General features: G+C 34.3%; 2 protein-coding genes across 4 annotated transcripts in view; both read right to left on the reverse strand.

Annotated features, from left to right (window-relative positions):
- Positions 1-571: 571 nt before the first annotated feature.
- LOC125678999 (proprotein convertase subtilisin/kexin type 6-like) lies at positions 572-18,339 on the reverse strand. The gene is made up of 13 exons (XM_048917851.2): positions 13,540-18,339; positions 13,190-13,297; positions 13,015-13,095; positions 11,809-11,937; positions 11,586-11,653; positions 11,229-11,317; positions 10,931-11,103; positions 10,638-10,841; positions 9,241-9,341; positions 8,236-8,345; positions 8,016-8,133; positions 6,651-6,976; positions 572-2,301 (listed from the first exon to the last, which is right to left on the reverse strand). Exons 1-13 carry the CDS (start codon positions 13,681-13,683, stop codon positions 2,015-2,017), a joined length of 1,938 nt encoding a protein of 645 aa, XP_048773808.2. The 5' UTR covers positions 13,684-18,339; the 3' UTR covers positions 572-2,014.
- Positions 18,340-18,590: 251 nt separating this feature from the next.
- Positions 18,591-22,529, reverse strand: part of LOC125679000 (proprotein convertase subtilisin/kexin type 6-like) — a 29,976-nt gene continuing 26,037 nt past the window's right edge. For 2 of the 3 annotated variants that reach the window (XM_056157081.1, XM_056157080.1), the window contains exons 11-14: positions 22,364-22,481; positions 21,771-22,096; positions 20,289-20,333; positions 18,591-18,869 (exon numbers count right to left, since the gene is read on the reverse strand). In XM_056157081.1, the coding sequence (XP_056013056.1) occupies positions 18,694-18,869; positions 20,289-20,333; positions 21,771-22,096; positions 22,364-22,481 (665 nt within the window). In that variant the 3' untranslated portion in view covers positions 18,591-18,693. The remainder of the gene's footprint in view (positions 18,870-20,288; positions 20,334-21,770; positions 22,097-22,363; positions 22,482-22,529) is intronic. The other variant, XM_056157082.1, reaches the window with a different exon arrangement.

The raw sequence follows: 22,529 nt of genomic DNA on the forward strand, positions 1-22,529 counted from the left end.
CATTTCAAAATTAAGGATTATCTCCCTCATGCATAGCTCTTATCCTTGGACGAATTTGGCTCCACTTGTTTGGCACGCTGTTTTTGGCTATATTTAGATCTAAAACTTCATAGTTATTTCGGATTTCAAACATTTCGGTTGAGCATCACTGAAGAGACATTATTTGTCGAAATGCGCATCTGGTGCATCAAAATTGGTACCGTATAAGTTTTATATAAGGTCATTAAGAATATGTACACGGCAAACTCAATGTCTGTAAGACTTTGAAACAAACTTACTAGCTCATTTGAATCTAAAGTGGGTGTTGGACAAGGAGATCACTTAAGCCAAAATCTCATTAAAATATTAATCAATGGTCTACCATCTTTATTTAATGATAATGATGATCCGTTTAAACTGGGATATTTCTCTAAATTGTCTATTGTATGCTGATGATTTAGTGTCAATCTCTAAAACTGAAAGAGGACTTCAGCAGTGTATAAATGAGCTTGAATGCTACTGACAAAAATATTGCCTGTCAGTCAATCTCAAGAAGACAAAAAATATTATATTTTGCAAAAGTGGTAAAAAAATCAGTTGGAATTTTATTTTCTATAAAAGCAGATCATTGAAGAAGTGTCATCATATACATATCTAGGAATTGTTTTTTCCTCATCAGGCGCATTCACAAATTGCCAGATTGATCTCTACAAAAGAGCCGCAAAAGCATTTTTTAGATTAGTCAAATGTTTTGGAAATATTAAACCTAAAACACATACTCTGATACATTTATATGATCATACTGTAAAACCTGTACTGCTTTATGCGTGTGAAATCTGGGGAACAATAAATACAGATACATGCTCTGTAAAACGCCCCAATTATTGTTTGGAAAACTTCTTTAACAAAATGTATTGTGAAAAAATGCACATTAAATTCTTGAAATATATTTGTGGTGTACATAAAAGAGCCTAAAATGAAGCTATTGTTTGTTAACTTGGTCGATTCTCAAAGTATATTGATGTCAAATAAAGCTATTTTAAATATTTACAAGGAATTTTAAATTCTCAAGTAAATTGCTTATTAAAAATGATGTACATAAAAACAATATATTGCATATATAGGATAACAAAAGCAGTTAAATCAGTAGCATTCATTATATTTTGAATAAGTTGGATATACAATGCATGATAAAATATTATCTCAGTTGTTACTAATTAGTTATATGAAATATTTAAATATCCGTGGTGTAATACTCTCTCAGACAATGCAGAGAAACCATTTGATAAACTGCAAAATATGCATTATTCAAATCAAGATTTTGTAGAGAAAAATATTTTTCAGTAATCCCCATGTTTTGCAATGTTTCACAAATTTCAGAATCAGTTCTCATTCTTTGGCTATTGAAACTGGGCGCTACACAAAAACACATGTAAATGAGACAAAATGTACTCTCTGCAAGTCTGACTGTGTAGAAGATGAATTCCATTTTGTGTTGACTGTATGGCACACCAACACCTAAGAAAACCATTCACAGAGTCCATGAACATTTCGTGTTATTTTTGTTTTTATTTACAAAACTGTGTAATAGAGAAAAGTTTATCTGGCTTATGAGCAACGAATGTAACAATATTATTGACAAATTTGCCAATCAATACATAGCTGTTCATTATTAGGAAAAGTTGATTTATCATGGACTTGTAAGTTTTATTTCTTTATCCATCTTCTGGATAATAACTCTCTTATGATTTATGTAAATGAACTTGGTATTCTTTATATTCCCTCTGGGCCAAAATCGGAAATAAATTACTATGAAACAATATTAAAGGTGCAAACAGTATAACTCTGGAGCAAGGGTTTCGGAGTTTATAGACAAAATGTGTTAAGTTATAAATGTAGATGCTCTTGAAGTCACATATGTCGATCTTCACTGAAACCTATTGTAGTTGTTAGATGATATCAGTCTTGCTCTGGAATTCATTGCTGATGAGTTATATCCACAGTTACGATATCTACGAAAAATACTCCTAGCAAATTAAAGAACTACGATCTTAAAAATAATGCTTCCCACAACAATCCCTGCAACAGCTCCTGCACATAAACTTCCGCTTTCGGATCTGCTAGCGATATCGATATAATAGATGTTTGAATTAGATGTAGTCGTGGTCGTAGGAATTGTTGTTACGGTATGGGTTGTGTTTGAGATTTTAGTTGGGGTTGTGGTTGTAATAGTCGGGATTGTGGTTGTGGTAGTTGGGATTGTCGTTGTGTCTTCTATGATTCTTGTTCCATAGAATCGTAGGTTCCATGAATTTAATGTTACTGAAAATGAAAATGAAAACATTTTACTGACCTGTTTCACTAATGTCCAGTGGTGTAAGCACTGATAAAATGGACCTGTTGCTTGATACACTTTATAAATCCACATGTAATGAAATATAATGGAATACATTTTCAATTTAAGATTTTATGCTATCATTCATATTCAGTATATACATACCAGACGCTAGAGAAATAAACCTGTAGAGTTAAAAGCTATTAATCTAAGACACGAGAGAGAGATCGACTTTAAGACCGTGTCATGCAATTGATTCCGTTTTTATCAAGGAAAATGTTTCTTATCCGATGCAAAGTGAGATGGTTTTTATATAAGAAAGTCAAAAGTCAAAATCACATTGAGATGTTATTTTGTACTTTGCTATGTACATCCTATACCATCAGGATGACTGTAAGAGAAAGACTAACAAAACTTTGCACATTCCTAGATTAAAGGTAATTGCTACAACGACCTGTCTTGCGAATTTTGTAATTGACATGAAAAGATTGATTGATTGAATATTGTTTAACGTCCCGCTCGAGAATATTCCACTCATATGGAGACGTCGCCACTGCTGGTGAAGGACTGCAAAATTTAGGCCTATGCTCGACGCTTATGGCCATTGAGCAGGGAGGGGTCTTTATCGTGTCACACCTGCTGTGACACGGGACCTCGGTTCTTGTTGTCTCATCCGAAGGACAACCCCATTTAGTCGCCTCTTACGACAAGTAAGGGAGTACTGAGGACCTTTTCTAACCCGGATCCCCACGGGATTGTCATGAAAAGAAAGATGACAGTAAATTTTGGGACACTTAATACTAAGCTCACAATTGGAACAAAATGATTACCAATTTTGTAGTCAGAAATTATTCTTACGTAGATAAAAATGATACAACACACTGGTGACCTCAATCGGATCACGCGCTCGTCCTTTTCCGTAACCGGTAAGAAGACTCGGACGTGGATCGGCGCAAGAATTGCATCAAATCGATGCATTTCTTTGCCGGAAACGCGCCCGTGGATGAGTGTTAAAAGGCCAGAACCGAATCCCTGAATAATATGTTATTTATATTTTCACCACAGATTCAGTTTTGGTATCATTAACGTCTTATTCACTCTAATACATAACATGTAAGTGGAAATTGATAGTGGTACAGTACCTTAGATGTGTATGATATCTTAGATGCATTTGAAAGTTCACGTTTCATAGTGTAACGTACGACTGTGACCTCAAAGTTTACGTATACGTAGCAACCAACTCTGATGGCGTCGATCCACATACGAGGTTCATTTGCGGTTACGATTGTGGTGACCTATTGCTATAAATTTGTTAGCTTATGTCGTCGTATGACATCCGTCGTGCGTTAACAATTCAACATTTTCAACTTCTTGATAATTACCACTCCAATTGTTTTCACATTTGGTATTAAGTCATATTTGGGACAAGGCGGTTGATTGATTGATTGAGAATTTTTCACTCATATTGAGACGTAACCAGTTGTAGGTGACGTACCACAAAGGATGAGATGAAACAGTCGACCCCCTTTTCTGTGGACTATAAAAGTAATTCTACTGTACTAAAGTTAAAATTTTATACATAGACACCACAGACAAGGTTTTTTTTAAATAGTTTTAATAATTCCCTTTGTATTTTGTCAGGAGGTTTTTTGAAATATCAATTGATTTTTAAACCCTATAACAAGCAGTTTTCGTCATGGTACTCTTTTATGAATAATGATAAACAAAGTCGGCGGGTCTTAAGATAAAGGATAACATTCAATTAGGGAATATGAATATATCTCGTGCCTTCCCCGTTTACAAATCACTTTACACTATCTAATTGTGCTATAATCATGATATTTTTTAAATTTTAATATTCATTTAAAAATGGAAGCCATGCATGGAATACATATATGCTGTATATGTGATCGATATTTTTTTAATGTATGTTATTTATATAATACTGCTAATACATGTACCTAAACACGTTTAAAATTTTAAATCATCAAAAGCACATTCGGTTATAGATACCGCCGCTGGAAAAAAACCCATGAAATTAGAAATCAGTATTAATCTTGTTTTTCAAATAGTGATTTTCAAGTAAATACGGAAATTATTTGTAGAACTGTTTACCGTCAACATACGTTTCGTTCAAACGTTTTATTATATTGTGATGGACTAAATCTATGTCACAAGTGCTCACAAAAAATATAGAGACCCCCTCTCCTTTTCTTAGGCTCTTGATCGAATTTGCCTTGAAGCAGAATATTATAATTGTCTGGGCTCGTATGATTATTCATCAAAATACCTTGATTATTCATGTTTATATTTAAAAAGCACGTGCTGTGAAAATGCATGCACAGTATACGCATGAGTCTTTCTTTTTTGTTTTTGGTTAATTATATTACAGGTAGGATAATGAACCCAAAGATCTGCATGTAATGAGTAAACTTTCGCTAAAGAAAGTAAAACCACACTAGTGCATTCCACTTTGCATGTAATGTAAACAATGGAAATATATGATTATTTGTTTAGACAATTAGATTCAGAAACGTCAACATATTTCTGATAATGATAACTCCACGTGTATATAACTAAATACAATGTATCACAATTTAGTGTATTAGTAAATGAAGTACATATATACCGTATGTATCGAATACATGCTAATCTTTATTTTCAAATATCGTCGATATGGGCTACAATTACCATCATATGAAATTAAAAAGGTTTTTAACAATAGACAACCACACTCTAAATCATTTAACTGTACCTACTATCGTCTACATATTTCCAGATCTGTATAAGTATGGGCGGGGACATCTTCCCAAGTCAAGGGTTTTTGATCCACTCCGCTCCACATAAAGCGGAGCGGATCAGAAACCCTTCACTTGGGAAGATGAGGCGGGGATAAATGCCCATGAGAATTTTAGCTAATGAGGAAACACCAAGCTTAAGTTTTATGTCGTAGGGGGCGAATATATGCTCCGTGTAACATTTTAAATCATAAAAAAGCATATGTTAATGAGTTGAATCATGTAAATTTTAACATAAAACAAGAACATTTATTTTCATTAATATATTGGGGGCCATTTCATATAGTCATTTTACTTCATCCTTTTAACCTATTATTAGCGCTTAGGACCGTGACAGGGGGAGTTCTTTAACATGCTAACGCCTGCCGTGACACAGGACCTCCGTTTCTAACGTCATACCGAAATACTCGTGATTTTCAATTCTAAATACTGAGCGTTTGGCAAAGGTGCAACCACTACCTATCTTAACGTCTTAAGTTTGACGCAACCATGACATGAGCGGGGCTCGAACTCACAACTTCCCGGTTACGAAGCAAACCCTCAACCGCTTAGCCACCGTGACCGGTTTGAGTCAAGGGGGCATGAATTATAAATATCAGGACTCCTTAGATGTAGGTAAAAACAGTCAGAATTGACTAATTTTTCAAAACTCTTCTCTGCAACCATACATCTGTAAGAAAAACTAAATGCATAGTGATGTAGCGCAGGAATATCTCCACCAAAATTATAAATTGTATCATACCTGGGATAGAGCTATTAGCTCCATAGCGGAGCCAAACTTGGTATATGATGTTTATGTGTATAAAACATTTTTAAAATACACCTTCTTTAATGCTATTGATACTAAATTGAAACCAAATTAATAATTACAATGGGCAGGTAATCCTTTACCAAAATTGTAAACTTCAAGAGCACAGGGGCACTGGTTTTGGTATCAGGGTGGGGCCAAAATGGTCAATGATCAGATTTGTTCACAATTGAACAATTTTAAAACTTCTTGATAATACCATTCCGATTCTTTTCAAATTTTTATGAGGCATCTTTGGGACAAGGGGACATAAATCGTAACTTCAAATCTTAGGGGGTGGAACAAAAATAATTGACCGAATTTCAAAATACTCCTCTCTACAAACGCATATCTCTAAGAAAAAACACATAGATAGTTACATATAGTTACATGTATGTGGAACAGGAGGGCCTCTACCGAAATAGTAGATTTCACGGTCCATGGGATAATGAAAATCATGTTGGGTTTCCGAAGTTATTAAAACATTTTGTTGGTATCCGTTTTTGAGGTCTCATGATGTCAGTATTATTTTTGAATATTGCTTACATATATAGAACATATTTTTTTCCCATATTTCATAGACCTTGGAACTATTGGAACTTTTAGCTAATACTCAGGTGGCCTATGGACCTCTTGTTTAAACGTCCGGTATCTCTCATCATAATTTGCTCTATGTAATTAATTCTTATCAATCTTGAGAGGCACTAAAGACACTTTGATTGTATGGGAGTTGTTTTTAAATGTTGGATACCTTGAACAGAATAAGGTTCGTCTGATTCTGCGGTCAATGTCCATGCTCCATCCACGCTCTCACCCCAGTAATGTACGGACGTATAGTACCAACGTTTTGATCCAGACCATGGATACTTAACAAGGTCTTGTGGTCTTGGAGTCATCAAATGCGACTTTGTACCAGCAGGTGACTCCAGATACAGTTTCACAGCTCCCCTTTTTCTCGTGTAGGAAAACGAAATTTCAACCTCCACGTGTTCCAAGCCAGATAATTTACACCCATCTCCAGTTGTTATCCGTTTGCTGCTTGACACTTTGGATGAAGTGTAACTATATTCCGTAGATCTGAACATGATAAAAAAATTGAAACGGGTACTTAAATAGGTTAATCACATGCCTTAAAACAAAATGATAAAAACACCATTATCTCTACATTAAACAAGCAATTTTTAAATCGAGGCAGGCTATTGACAAACAAGGTGTTGTTACAGGGGTTTCAACAGTTTCGTTTAAAGTTACCCTTTCGCAAATTCTATGATCGTTATAACGATCTATTTCGCTATTACAACATTTCAATGCGCCAAATGCTGTCTGATGTATTTCATATCTATTGTTAAACCGGGTGTTTTTTCAAACTATTTTTAACAACGAATTACAACGATTACCTGATCAAGTATTACACTGACGGCGGGAGTGACCAGTGAACAGGGGATGTTTACTCCTCATAGGCACCTGATCTCACCTCTAGTATATCTAGGGTGCGTGTTTGCCCAACTCTTGATTTTGTATTCCTTGTAGGAGTTATGAGATTGATCACTGTTCGTGATCTTCACCATTTCATCGGAGATGATACTTTATCTCTTTCTCTCGCGCTCGTTCTCGTTCTTTCTCTTTCTTTATACATGTGAAAAGGAAGAATATAGCGAACAGTGATCAATCTAAAAATCTTATAAGGAATACAAAATCGGGAATAGGACAAAACTGTGAGTACGGACCCTTGGTAACACAAGAGATGGGATTCAGTGCCTCTAGGATTGTTTGTTTGTTGGTCGTATGGTCCTTCTTTAGAATCTTTCACTCATATGGAAACGTCACCATTAATGGTGAAGGGTTGCAAAATTTAGGCCTATGCATAATGCTTACAGCCTTCGCACAGGGAGGGAATTTTAATCGTGCTACATCCCACATTGTGTAGTCTCATCTGAAGAACCGCCCTATTTAGTCGCCTTTAAAGATAAGAAAGGGGTACTGAGGACCAATTCTAACTCAGATCCCCACGATACAAGTGCCTCTCGGAGTAAACATATCGTGTTCAAATATTAAGTGAAAACCCATTGTTTACTAGATATTAAACTTAAAGGCGTATTCTTAGAACAGCTTATACCTATATACATAAAATGTCGACGTAGCACAACGTATTTGTTCAGGAACAGACACCCAGGTCTTAGCTTTTTTCACCATTGCTTCTGCATCCATCAGTCCAAATCCAAGGACCTGACTCACTAGATATTTAAAACATTTTTAGAATTAATGAAATATGTTGTAAAGAATCATAAAAGAATAAGAAATTTTAAGAAAGTTTTAAGATTTTGTTTATTTCTCACCATAATATCCTGCACCATTTCGTTGCCAAGACGAGTATCCGTCTCGAAGATAATCTCGCTTGCTTGTCTTTACTATAAGATGTTGTACATCTCGCCAGGTTAAATTTGGGCTGCATTATTGCATACATCATACAGAAAGATGATACAATTTTTTGGTCTTAAACTTCAAACATTAATAATTTCAAAATATCGTTTTTGATAAAAAGATATAAAAGATGTTTTTCAAAAAAAAAAAACCCCCCAAAGTTTCCATGTATGCGTTTTAAAAATGGAAAAACTAAAATATAAAAAATTTCTTTTAAAATACATTATTATGAAATTAGATTAAATGCATTTTTAACTTTAAGCCTTTCCTAGATGTATACTAAAAGTAAACAATAATTCTCTTACAATTGTAATATTATTTTTATGCCCTTTATGTAGAGACATCTGCAATTAGCAAATTGTATAAGTTGCAGATGGTAAAGTGCGCTAAAAATAAATCAAATATTAAACATTTCGAAGACGAAATACCTTCAGCTCTAAATGAAAACAACATGACTTTGAATTATTTTGATAAACGTGAGTTACATTGCCATTTCTCATCATCAATATAAATCCATTTCTGGGAGACCAGTGTGATTTTGTAAAGTTTTAAAGTAAAATGAGTTCTGTAATTAGAATATTGTCATTTGGTTTTTCAAAAAATATATACGTAGAATAAATGAATTTCTGAAAACCTGACATCAAATGACTAATGTAGAAGAGTGGGTTATTGAAAGTATATCTGTATTCAGAAAGTTCCTTTGAATATCATAAACCATAATTACTTTAGACCACAGTGAAATCATTTGATTAATGAAGGTCGACAATGATGGAATACAAGGATTTGATAATATAGTTGGGATATGATCTTATGTATTCTGTACATTGAAACATACATGCGCCACCACAAAATATAGTGAATTAAGAACGTCTTCTAATATACTGTGTTGAAATGCTTTCAAATACATGTTTTTTTTGTACTTTGCCTGCAGTGCTAGAGCTATTATCCCCGCTGCTTGTGGAGCAGAAAAAGATGTTCCTTGCAACCCATCAACACAGGACGATGAAATAGAAGTTGATGCCTAAAATTCAAACAACAATCATTTCCAATTATATATATACGCAAATTCTATGGTCGTTATAACGATCTAGTTCGTCAATACAATCTATCATTGGGTCAAATGGCGGTCGACAGGGGATGCTTACTCCTCCTAGGCACCTGATCCCACCTTTGGTGTGTCCAGGGGCCCGTGTTTACCCAACTATCTATTTTGTATTGCTTGTAGGAGTTATGAGATTGATCACTGTTCGTTATCTTCACCTTTTATACTAAAGAGGTATAGGCGGAAATGTTGGCAGGAACTGATTATTGAGTACTATGTGATAATTTTGTATTTTACTCTAAAAATTTTTAACATCTGTGGGGATTTCGTCATTCATTGAACAGAGTGATGATAACGAACAGTTGTTCATTTCATAGCTCCTATCTGAAATACAAACTAGAGGGTAGGACAAACACAGACCCATGGGCACACCAGAGATGGTATTAGGTACCCAGGGGAGGAGGAGGAGTAGGCACCCCCTGTTGATCGGTTACACCCACCGTGATCCATATCTTACAGAATCTTATTCAGAGCCATCATTTGAGATTTTTCATATCTGTCATGCATTACATTTTGATATAAGAAGATTTGAATTCGTATGGATATTCAGACTGCACTTCAATTAAGTCCCGTGGAGATCCTAGTTAGAATAGGTTCTCAGTATCCCTTGCTTGTCGTAAGAGGCGACTAAATAGGGAGGTCCTTTGGATGAGACCGCAAAAGCAGAGGCCCCGTTTCACAGCAAATGCGGCACGATAAAGATCCCTCCCTGTTTCTGTAGAAGCCGTATGTGCCGAGCATCAGTCTAAATTTTTCAGTTCTTCACCGCCAATGATGACGTCTCAATATGAGTGAAAAATTCTCGAGTGGGACGTAAACCATATAATGTACAATAAATTAGTTAATTTGCTATATTTTGAGTAGAACAAAAACGATTTTTTTTTCATCGTGTCATTGTTCGTTATCTTCATATTTTCATAGCGAAGATGTCACCGACAAAGAAAATGACAAGATGTCTTCAATTAATCAATGCTTTCCCCGCTTCCGAGCCATTCCATGGTTTCACATTTCGTGAATATGTTGTAGCTGGAGATGCTAGTTTTCAACAAAACAAATAATCATTTAATAATTTGAATAACATAGTATCACTTTAAAATAATTGAACGTGGTGGTCTCCCATGTTGTCACCTTTCCAGACAAAATAATTCAAAACCCACATTAAACTATTGTTGACATTGTTTAAATTGAATTGATATATTTTATTTGACAATTCACCAGTGTTCTATATCTGTTGCCAGAGTATGTTGCAGCAAATACTGGAGCACAGACTTCTGCATAATAAGCCGCTTTCCCACTGGAGTCTACACTGGTTATAGGAATTGTATAAATGCTGTTGGCATAACCATCTCCATTGCAGTTGTCATGTAATCCACCATTCCCTGCCGCCCATACGAAAATGGCACCTTTTTTGTTTCTTCCCTGAAATATGAAAAATCTTTCTCCTACAAAGCATACATAAACTGTAAACTTATGTTTGGTATATCATGCAAATCATTTAAATTTCCTACCTTCGTAACACCATCAATGAAAGCACTCTCAGTGACAGAGCCTGGACCTGAGTACCCATATCCATCCTGTGGACCCCAGCTATTGACATAAATGTCTACACCCGACAAATGATGATTTAGAGCTAATGCTTCAGTTACATCTGTGACTCCGTTCTCACCTAATAATTTGATTCCTGTACCGAGAAAAAAAAGATTTTTAAAGTGTTTTGTTTTAATGTTTGATTGTAGATAAGGACGGTATTTCTTTTTGTTGCGACAGGCATATTTTACAGTAACACTTAAATATACGAATTCCCACCGACTAGAGTTGAATGATGAGCGACACCCACGATACACTGATAATTGTTTGCTACGGCCGCCACCAATCCGGCTACCATTGTTCCATGACTAAAAGAAGAGACAATTAGTAAAGCTAGGACAATCCGATTTATCCTGATCCGCTATTTAGGAGGTTAAATAATTATATTGTACATCGAGCGAAGTTACAACTAAATCATTGTACAATGCACATGTTTAGATTTTCTTATAGGAGTAATGAGATTGACCATTGTTCTTTATCTTCACATTTTTATGCGTATAAACATTTATTGGATATGATATTGTATATTTAGCCTGTTCAATTATGTTATTTCAATATAATTACAGGTTTAAATACCTATCATTCACGGATATTGGTGTGGGGTCTAAATCGAAATTGTAGTAATCATAGCTATTCAGGATATTCTACAAAATAAATACCAATCTAATGTATAAATGAGTTTACTGTCATATCCTCTCGACAAAGTATACATATATGTCTCCAGACTCTTTGCATGGTAACTTCTTGGAAGATTTATACATTAGACATCATAGGATGAGCAATATATCTCTTAACTCACAACGTTTTGTCGTAGATCTGGGTGATTCAGTTGAACGCCATTGTCAACAACAGCTATAACAACCCCAGCACCAGAACGACCCGTGGACCAAGCTTCTTGGATTTTCATTGTTGGTTGGATTTGATTGTTCTACAAAACATTAATTATTGTGAACTCCTATACATACCAACAAACTATTCCATTTTAAGGTAGACCGCATCATTGCCTCTCAAGAGTAAGCAACCCCTTCCACATACGGTCAACATCAATGGAAATGTATTTCTCTTTTGGAGGTGTATTTTGTTTTCAGAAAACAATGTGCAGGTATTTGGTGTGTCCCGGGTTCTGTGTTTGTCCTACTCTTAATTTTGTATTCTTCATGTGAGACTGTTCACTATTCGTCATATTCACCTTTTCGTTTCTAACATACATATACGGATTCTGGAGAGGTGGTATCATAGAAATTAACAAGGAGAATATGACGTATCCTAGTTTACTCAACTTGGAGGCTTGTTGATTCTGGATTTAACAGAATTTCTTTTTCAATGCTTTACTTAATTGGTCTTTAGTTTCCCCATCTAATGCGCATGTCATTTTCGATAATTGGAACGGGTGATCCAAGGATTCGGCAGAAAATAATCATAACCGAAACCCTGGTATGTAAATGTGTTGCGTATATTTCTGTTGTTGTTTAAATTGCTGTTGTCGCATTTTCAGTCTTTCATCAAATAATAATTACATTAGAATGGCCCATCCCAGATTTATTTAAGTATTCATACCATACTGTCCTCGCTTTTCAGTCTTTTATAAAACCCCTCTCAAATTCTTGTTACAAACAAAGTATTTACATCATACCATGAACGGTGATGATAACGAACAGTGATCGATATCATAACTCCTATTAGCAATACAAAACAGAAAATTGAGCAAACACGGACCCCTCGATATACCAGAGGTAGGATCAGGTGCCTAGGAAGAGTAAGCTTCCCCTGTCGACCGGTCACATCCGCCGTGAGCCCTATATCTTGATCAGGTAAACGGAGTCATGACTTGTGAAATGGCGATTTGAAACAGAGAATGCAAAACCTTTTGACTTTAAAAGAGAATTAAAGCACGGCAATATTTTGTACGTCTTAATTTGTCTAACATTTAGGAATAGTAAAGTATGTTCTGAAATCGTTCTTAGACTATTTCTTCAAAAACGTACAGAATAGAAGTTAAACTTACCAAATTCCACATCGTATTCCATTTGGGATCCAGTGTTCTTGGATAGTTCTTATGTAGATGTTGGTATTCCACATTTGTGATCTAAAGTAAATTCGACGAAAAAATAATAAATTTTGTCCATGTGCATATCCTTCGGTATGATCAAATACTTATCAAATAATTTCGAAAAACAAACCGTGTCGTTAAACTTTTTAGCTATGTCCTCAATTTTCTTTTCCTCTTTTCCTGTTTTGAATCTCGATCTTGGGACTGGACAATTGATAAGGTAGTAGATGCTGGTGACCTATGATATATATATATATATATATATATATATATATATATATATATAAAAGAATAAAATAAATCCTTGGTATAAACATCATTTAGGAAAAATTCTATGAAAGTATTTTTGTTCAAAGTATATTAAAATCATAAACGGTAAACTTTAGATAAGGAAAGGAATTTCATTCTTGCAAGCTACATTTGTATATCTATATTTTCATAAGTATTTTTCATATTTTTCATAAATTACAAGAAACTCACTTGTTTCAAAAACCTGCAACCTGCATGCCGACAAAAATCAATCACGTGACCTTTAGATTCAGACTTGATAGCATATTCTGTCGAGTCTATGCTTTCCAAATTAAATGCAAATATCAAAAATAAGAAAATACCCGACTTGAACATTTCAATTTCGTCTGAGTTAAAGCTGAAAGAAGAGTGGGTGAAATAATGCTAAGTCAAGTAAATATATGCACTGCTATCAACCAGGAAGAATGGGTCTTTGAAAAAAAGAAACACTTTCATGAACACCCCTGGTTTATTTGTTGAATAAATCAATAACAGAAACCTTCTTTTAAGGCGGTGTGCACGTCGAGAAATCAGAAATATTAGTCCCAAGTACGTGCACGTGAGCTTCGATAAATCACCAACAAAGATACACTGCGAGTGACTTCATTTGTTCACGCTATACATTTACACATACTGCCGTTTAAGCAACTGTCAGGGTAAATCTTCATTAGTCAGTGATTTTTCTATACACAACATCCTACAGAATTGATGGGAACAGAATTAAAGCACGGCAATATTTTGTATGTCTTAATATACTTTTGATCGAGCAAAATTTTTGTAACGACCCAGTTTGAGTATTTCTCATGAAAGTTCATGAATGTTCCCTTCTAGGACAGTTACATGTATGATATGCGGTATACCTGCCTGTATATCATATACGAAATACAAATTTTTGCTATAAATCACTCTTAAAAATGATGTACAGCAATTGTCAACTTATTGGACACCTACAGGTAACCTTTTCACTACAAGTGGACTTTCTTCTATATAAGAGCTTAAAAAGACCAAGGATTGCGTAACAAATATGTTTTAAATTAAAACACTTCTTCGTCATATACTATTTTCTTCTTGGCGACGCATGACGCCCTTACAAAATTAAACAACGAGCTCCAAATATTGACTTAAAAATGGAGGAATTAGAGATGCCATGTTCAGTTTTGGCATCAATTTCGATTTAAAAAAAACAGCAACGAAAGTATCATTGAACAAAATAAAGATCAACAGTAGCAAATTTTTATTTTTTGTAATTAACAATGATGCATCTGATAGTTTGTGGTTTCAGTCCTTTACGTGGTATTTCAATGCACAGAATCTATATCCACGAAATTACACCCCAACGAAAACGTAAAATTTTGGCGATCGAAGAAAATTGACCCCAACGAATTTAAATAATTCTACGGTGATAAAATTGTCCTATTAATATTTCAATTACCAACAGTATGATCACAGTTAGATAGTTACGTATCTAATGAATCTTTATAGAAAAACATGTTCATTACTAGTATTTCTTATATCCACAACATTCTTTTTTTCAATTTGTAAACAAAGGAATATGACATTTTTACCTTTACGAGTGATAAGGCAATGGTGCAATAAGGAACTTTGTTTTGGACAATGTATTTTATGGTTTTGTTTGATACCAAATTACATTTTAACTTGGACGAAAAGGTAAACAAATGTTAAATGTAATGTAAAGGAAGGCATAGAAACACAAGTCCATTTTGAATAAAATCTAATGAAATGCTACCGTTTTCCTCCTGAAATAAAATCGATTTCACGCGACTTTTGTAAGATAAGCTCGACAGCTCATAAATTTTACCTTACATCACAGGGAAACCGTAATGATCGATAAGACAACAAGTGTATTTTAGGTGCATGTCTATTAGTACAGCTCTCTGGCAAAGAAATATTATATGTAATGTAAATTCCATGTTACCTGTAGTACTGCATGAGAATGAAGTAAATACTTGATTAGTGGTATATCGTGAGTGAGGGCCGATAGAAATGGCTTTCTGCACTTGAAATACTATTACAAGTTTTTGAAATATAGAAATCCAATGGAATATAAAAAAAAACAAAACACTCTTTTCAATTATGAATAAGTACTCATTGAACAATGTTGAAATGAATTGGGAACAGAAGAAGTCTTTGTACTAAAAATAAAAAACAAATTGTAACAGTATTATTTTTACTTTACCTATTTTTCATTCCGTGTAACAGATTAGTTCAGTTCAATCTTGACAATTGTTGATGACAGACGAACTTTTATGGATCCGTTAAAAACCATAATATTAGTAAAACTGATGGATGCTCCCCGAAATGTATCTAACCAATTAACTACTTTACTTGAGGAATGACTCTTAAAATGATCAATAACTGTTAAATATTATTGAAATGAAGGTAAATGACCCTGAGTGACCTTTGTCTGAAAACCAATTCCCTATCACTTATTAATACCTTTCAAAAACTAAAGACACGTTTCCCTCATTTAAGGTAAATTTTCTGAGTGACCTTGACCTTTCCCAAATGACCCTGAGATATATTGATCCTAAAGATCAATAACTGTTGAAATACTTTGGATGAATTTTTTTCACATATAAGGAATATGTTCTGAGTGACCTTGAATTTTACAAAATGTCCTTGAGTGACCTTTGTCAGTTCAAAAACTGTTGAAAAAAATAACTTTTTATTTACCTAAGGTAAATGTTCTGAGTGACCATGATCTTTCCAAAATGATGATCAATTTTCTATGAATGGTTTAGGAGATGAAATTTTGACTTTTCTAAATTGACCTTGAGAAACCATGATCCAAACTTCTTCGTCATAAGGAACATTTGTGATAAAAGGTTTAGTAGATCTGAGCTCGGATGGACGGACAGACAGACATGGCGGGGACTATATGTTTTTCGGGAGCATAAAAACAATCGTTGCAAACCACACTTCTACTGTCTCCGTTCACACTACATTACAGAACTGGTTGTATGATTAAAAAGACTTACTGAATATTTATCGAATCAATCGAGGAGCCAATATTTGGTTGGTTTTTTGTTTGTTTGTTTTTTGTGTTTGTTTTTTTTTTGGTGTGTGTGTTTTGTTTTTGTTTATCTTTTTTATATATATAGTTTCTTTTTTTTTCTTGGTTTTTATTTTGATGACGACTAGTTGCGGAATAACTCGAGGATTGTCGATTGGGAAAAAACTGACACATGTAGCCAATCAAAATTAACCTTTTATATGTATGGTCAGTTTTATATGGAAAATGGCGGACCTCGACAAACTTATTCTCAGGAAGAGAGTAAAAAACGATTTTGTTGAGGTAAGTCTCGGTTACCAGATTTCCCTCAATATTGGGCATTTATCACTTCGACCATGTGTCCGCTCATCATTATCATGAAGGAACAAGCGGCATTTTTGCAGAGACGAGGATTTAAGACTGATTATGTTAATAAGGAGTTTGACATTACTGGGATAAGAGGTGGACTTGTGCTTCATGCTTACTCGTCACCTGAGATGATTCTTCAACATCCGAAAATACTCACCGACTCAGACAATATGCGCCTGATCGTTGCAGATGAGGTTCACACACTAGTAAACTGGTAAGAAGGATGAATCATTACGAAATACTATTCATTCCATTCCAGTACAAAGTTGGATATGCATAGGAACTAAACGGTACCCCTTTACACTAACTTGAGTCAATCAATAGGTTCTTGATAACAAAGTCACGTATGAAGCATGAAAAGGTGAAGATAACGATAGTCATCAATCTCTTAACTCCTATAAGGAATGCAAAATTAAGAGTATAGGCCAAAGATGGATCAGAAGTGGGATCAAGTACCTAGAAGGAGTAAGCACTCCCTGTCGACAGGTCACATCCGCCATGGACGCTATGTTTTGATCAGATAAACGCAGTAATCTGTAGTTAAAATCAGTATCCCAAGAACAGTCTAACAATCTGTAGTAAACACGTCAGACAACATTTGACCCAATGATAGGTTTCATTGGCAAACTAGATCATTGTAACGACCATAGAATTTGCAAAATGCTGAAAACGAGACTGTAGAAACCCCGTTAACATCATCTTATTTGTAAGTAGCCTACCTCGATTTCAAAACTAATCATACGCAGAAGAAGTTCTTGCGTATCAAATCATTTGAGAGGTATATACACCATAAATATAAATATAGATATAAACAAACTATGAGGTAATGTTAGTCAGTTTCATTGCTTTTCAGGGATGGTAATCTTCTATGTCTATAACCCCCTTAAATAACAAGAATCCTCGCATGACACAATTTTTTTCCCATACCACTGCCCTGCCTACATGTACAGTACTGCATCCTTAAATTTCAGCTTCATTCCATAGAAGAAAGGGAAACCGTCAACATTAGATATTGGATATAGTCGAGAGGTAGGTTGCTACATTGAAGCTATATTTTATCTGCTTTTTACTCCACTGTTATTTGTTCAATAAACCCTATCACTAATTGTAAAGATGTAACGAAGCGTAAAGGAGTAATTGTATTTGACAGGGTACAGAGTTGTAATAAAATGGAAATTCTTAATTCGAAATTTTACTGTTCATCAGAGTTTAACTCGAAACAGACAAAAGATGAAATTATCGCAATATTTCGGCGAACGAACTATTACAATTAATTCCTATAAACATAAGGAAGACAAAATGCATATAGTTTTGTATACTTTGAAAACATGAGATGTGTCTTTTAAGCTGCCTGTAGTTATAAACACTAATTCACGTATCTTGATTTTTACCAACTAATGTTGCGGACAATATGATGAATGTAGAAACTGAATAGGGTCCTATATTGATATAACGCATACTCCTCACGTGATGACTCATCAGTGTTATGTTTGGACAACCATATGAAGATTCTTTAATAGTGTAAAATATATCCAGGGGATGCTTACTCCTCCTGGGGACCTGATCCCACCTCTGGTGTGTCCAGGGATCCGTGTTTGCTCAACTATCTATTTTGTATTGCTTGTAGGAGTTATGAGATTGATCACAGATCGTTATCTTCACCTTTTATCCATTCCATCATTAAATGAATTACAAATCAGAAATAATAAAATGCTGTAGTTTATGTCATTGTTCCCGCTTTCATCTTCAAAAGGTAAAACAATGGTCACAAACGTTAATGCAACTTATTATGGATCACTATCCCAATCTTCTTATGCATTTCAAAAATCATTACATTGCACAGATGTCTTCAAGAGCAATAATTAGCATTGTTGATTTTATATGAAATACAGAAAATAAATTACATTTAATTTCCACCAATTCGAAATTATCAAACATTAATGTAAATGGAGCTGAAATCTGTCTCAGTATCGTACATGTGTATTTCTTCCTTCTGTTGGTGCAACTGTCGTTCTCCTTTTCATGGCGCTAATCTTTAATTTTACAATAACAATGATCAATATAACAATGACTGCAACAGCACCCAGAGAGATCGCTACAATTATTCCAACACTCAGACCAGAGCTTTCATCTTCTTTCTCTGAAAAGATTTTAAAGATTTATAATCGTACAGGCCAGTATTCTTCACTAACTAGGTTCAATTTGAGAAATTGAAATTTATAATGAAAATCATTAAATTTATTCCATTTATATTAAATTGAATACGAAATTAGAATGTGGAAATGTTTGTGTAGAAATTAAAATTATCGTTGTCACACTGACGAACAAATTTTAGGTATGTCTGAGATCGAGTTTTATGAATTTTATGAATGAATTTGGATTTTCATTTGTGATATATATCATATATGTATGTTATTGTTTTAAAGGGACATGGACACGATTTGAGCTGAAAATTTTCAAATTTGATTTTTTGATTTTTAATGTTTAGAATGCTTACAACTAAGGTCTTACTAATGATCAGCAAAAATTTGAATGTCAGTAGTCAAGGTACATGGAAGATACAGATGTCACAAGTCCTTGTTATGTAAACAAGGCTCGTGCCATGTTTTTGAATTGCGGGTGCTGTATCTCACTTATAACTCAACAATTGATATTCAAATTTTGGTTGACCATTAGAAATACTTTAGTTAAGCATTATAAACAATAAAAATGGAAAAATAAAATTTGAAAATTTTCAGCTCAAATCGTGTCCATGCCCTTTTAAGCGCAGATATTCAGAAAGACTTCAAGTTTATACAGCCTTATATACAATGTAGTATGTACTGAGAAGTTTTTTCCTATCCATGTATAATTAGTAGTCTGCAGAATTGAGCATGCACTCAATCCAACAGCTAACGGTTCTTAGGGTCAAAAGATCACATTGATAATGAGGAACGGTCACTATTCAGTAGTTTTATGTCGATCACGAATACTTCTGTTGACATCAATAAATGATTAACTGTCTAATAAATGCATGCATACTAACCCATCAACAAATACAAAGCACAAATCTTCTATTATTAGGATTTACATTTTATGTGGATTACGTTATCAGAGAAATTCGTTGCTAGTTCTAGAGAAATCTAAAAACAATCCAGATACTATAAATCAACTTTGTTTACGTGCGAAAATTTCCGCGAGGTTCGCACTACCTCGTCGTCGCGAATATTTCTCGCGGCGAACCAGTCTTCCAATATCTCATATTGTTTAAAATTATCTCTGTCACGAAATTTAGTCGCCGCGAACCAATTTTATCAATTCTAGATAAGGTGGTTTGCAGTATTTAAGAATCATATTAATCAAATAGAAATTCCACTGCTGACGTGAAGTTATCAAGGTAGATAGTTTCGTCTTTTCCGATTAACAGCCAACGGATATTAGTAGGAATATTTATTTTTCTAGTTGCATGTCTTATTTCCCATAATTTTAATCCATGTTTTGAAAGTATACGTTCCTTTAACAACATAGCCTACACAACTCAAACAGCAGCTACTTTGTGCATAAATTGTTATTGACTTACCTTTGAAAAATCCATAAAAACTTAGTCTCCAACTTCTTAAAGTTACTGAAATATTGTGTAATGCAAATTATCTACAGTATGTACTTGTATAATTAGAAGTTGCAGAAAATATTGTCAGTTCTAATTTTTATCTTCAACGACATTAAAAAACAGAGTTTTTCATTTTTCGAATTTTTTAAAGAAAGTTTGGCATGGGAACCCTTTAGTAGCCATTGTGTCCATATATCCATATGTATTTAAAAAATTTGTGACAGGGTGTTTCGAGTTGGGATTTTATGCTATCAATTATATTCAGTATATACATACCTGCTGCTAGAGGAATAAACTTGTAGAGTTGAAAGCTATTGATCAAGGACACGGATATATAACAACATTAAGACTGTGTTATACAATTCATTGCCTTTTGTCAAGGAAAATACTTCTTTTCCGATGTAAGCTGACGTTCTTTTTATATCAGAAAGTCAAAGGTCAAAATCACATTGAGATAAGTTATTTTTGTATTTTGCAACGGACAGACGTCATCTTCAGGATGATAGTAAGAGAAAGCGTAAAACATTTGGATATAAGAAAGTATGCAAATTTGTAATTGACATCAAAGAAAAAAATACCAATGAAAGGTGAAGATAACGAACAGTGATCAATCTCATAAATCCTATAAGCAATACAAAATAGAGATTTGGGCAAACACGGACCCATGGACACACCAGAGGTGGGATCTGGGCACCTATTCACAAAATATTTTACGACTAATATCAAAATTTACAAACACTGTAATTTCCTTATTTTTCATTTCTTGTAGACTTTCTTAACCAATATGTAAAGTACATCGATGGTTTATAAAAGTTGAATACATACTTATGACCTTGTGATCGGTATTTGATTATCAGACAGAATTATTTTTTTCACCTTAGTCGTAAGATATTTTGTGAATATGAGCCCAGGTGCCTAGGAAGAGTAAGCATACCTTGCCTAGATCATTATAACGACTATAGAATTTGCGAAATGTTGATTTTAAACAAGACTGTTGGAAACCCTGCACCATCAACTTGTTTATCAGTAGCCTGCTTCGATTTTGAAAATAACTGTACGCAGAACAAGCTCTTGGGTATCGAATCAGTTGATATAAACATCATATACAGGTGATGATTGAATATTGCTACATAAGGGAAGTTGACGATGGGGAAGCTGAAGTCAATGCCGTTTGCAATAAAGTTGAGCTGTTAGTTTGCCGTTAGTATCTTTTGAGACACTAGATCACAATAGAACTTATTACTAAGCTCAGACTGGGAACTATATGTACATGATTACGACTTTTCTAGTCAAAATGATTCTTACGTAAGTACATAAAAATGAAACAAGAATTTTTATTTAAAATTCCGGTATCTATCAGCATAATTTGCTTTATGTAATTAATTGGTATCGATCTTGAGAGGCACTAAAGAGACTTTGATTGTATGGGAGTTGTTTTTAAATGTTGGATACCTTGAACAGAATAAGGTTCATCTGATTCTGCGGTCAATATCCATGTTCCATCCACGCTCTCACCCCAGTAATGTACGGACGTATAGTACCAACGTTTTGACCCAGACCATGGATACTTAACAGAGTCTTGTGGTCTTGGAGTCATCAAATGCGACTTTGTTCCAGCAGGTGACTCCAGATACAGTTTCACAGCTCCCTCTTTTCTCGTGTAGGAAAACGAAATTTCAACCTCCACATGTTCCAAGTCAGATAATTTACAGTTATCCCCAGTTGTTATCCGTTTGCTGCTTGACACTTTGTATGAAGTGTAACTATATCCCGTAGATCTAAACATGATACAAAAAATTAAAACAAGTACTACAAATACATGTGTATGTCTTGAAGCTAGGAGAAGTATTTTGTAAGGCATCAAATAAGTTAATAACATGCCCTAAAACAAAACAATAGAAACAGCATTATATCTATATTAAAACAAACACGTGGGCACGGACCTTGAAATGGAATCAAGGGCGGAAGTATACCATGTTCAAAGATTAAGTGATACCCATGATTTACTAATTATCTTTAGAAAAGATTCTGGGTACAGATTATACCTATGTACATAAAATGTCGACGTTGAACAACGTATTTGTTCAGGAACAGACACCCAAGTCTTAGCTTTGTTCACCATTGCTTCTGCATCCATCAGTCCAAAACCAAGGACCTGACTCACTAGATATTTAAAAAAGTTTTAGAATTAATGAAAAATGTTGTAAATAA

Source organism: Ostrea edulis, chromosome 2, assembly GCF_947568905.1.
Source record: "Ostrea edulis chromosome 2, xbOstEdul1.1, whole genome shotgun sequence".
NCBI classification, from domain to species: domain Eukaryota; kingdom Metazoa; phylum Mollusca; class Bivalvia; order Ostreida; family Ostreidae; genus Ostrea; species Ostrea edulis.

What these genes read in the sequence shown, in the direction of transcription:
- LOC125678999 (XM_048917851.2), bottom strand. Translation starts at nt 13,683, where the DNA reads ATGTTCAAGTCGGGTATTTTCTTATTTTTGATATTTGCATTTAATTTG. An exon ending in TCGACATTTTATGTATATAG is followed by an intron (nt 6,977 to 8,015) that starts GTATAAGCTGTT and finishes TATCATGTTCAG; the next exon opens with ATCTACGGAATATAGTTACA. An exon ending in CGAACCTTATTCTGTTCAAG is followed by an intron (nt 2,302 to 6,650) that starts GTATCCAACATT and finishes TTTCATTTTCAG; the next exon opens with TAACATTAAATTCATGGAAC.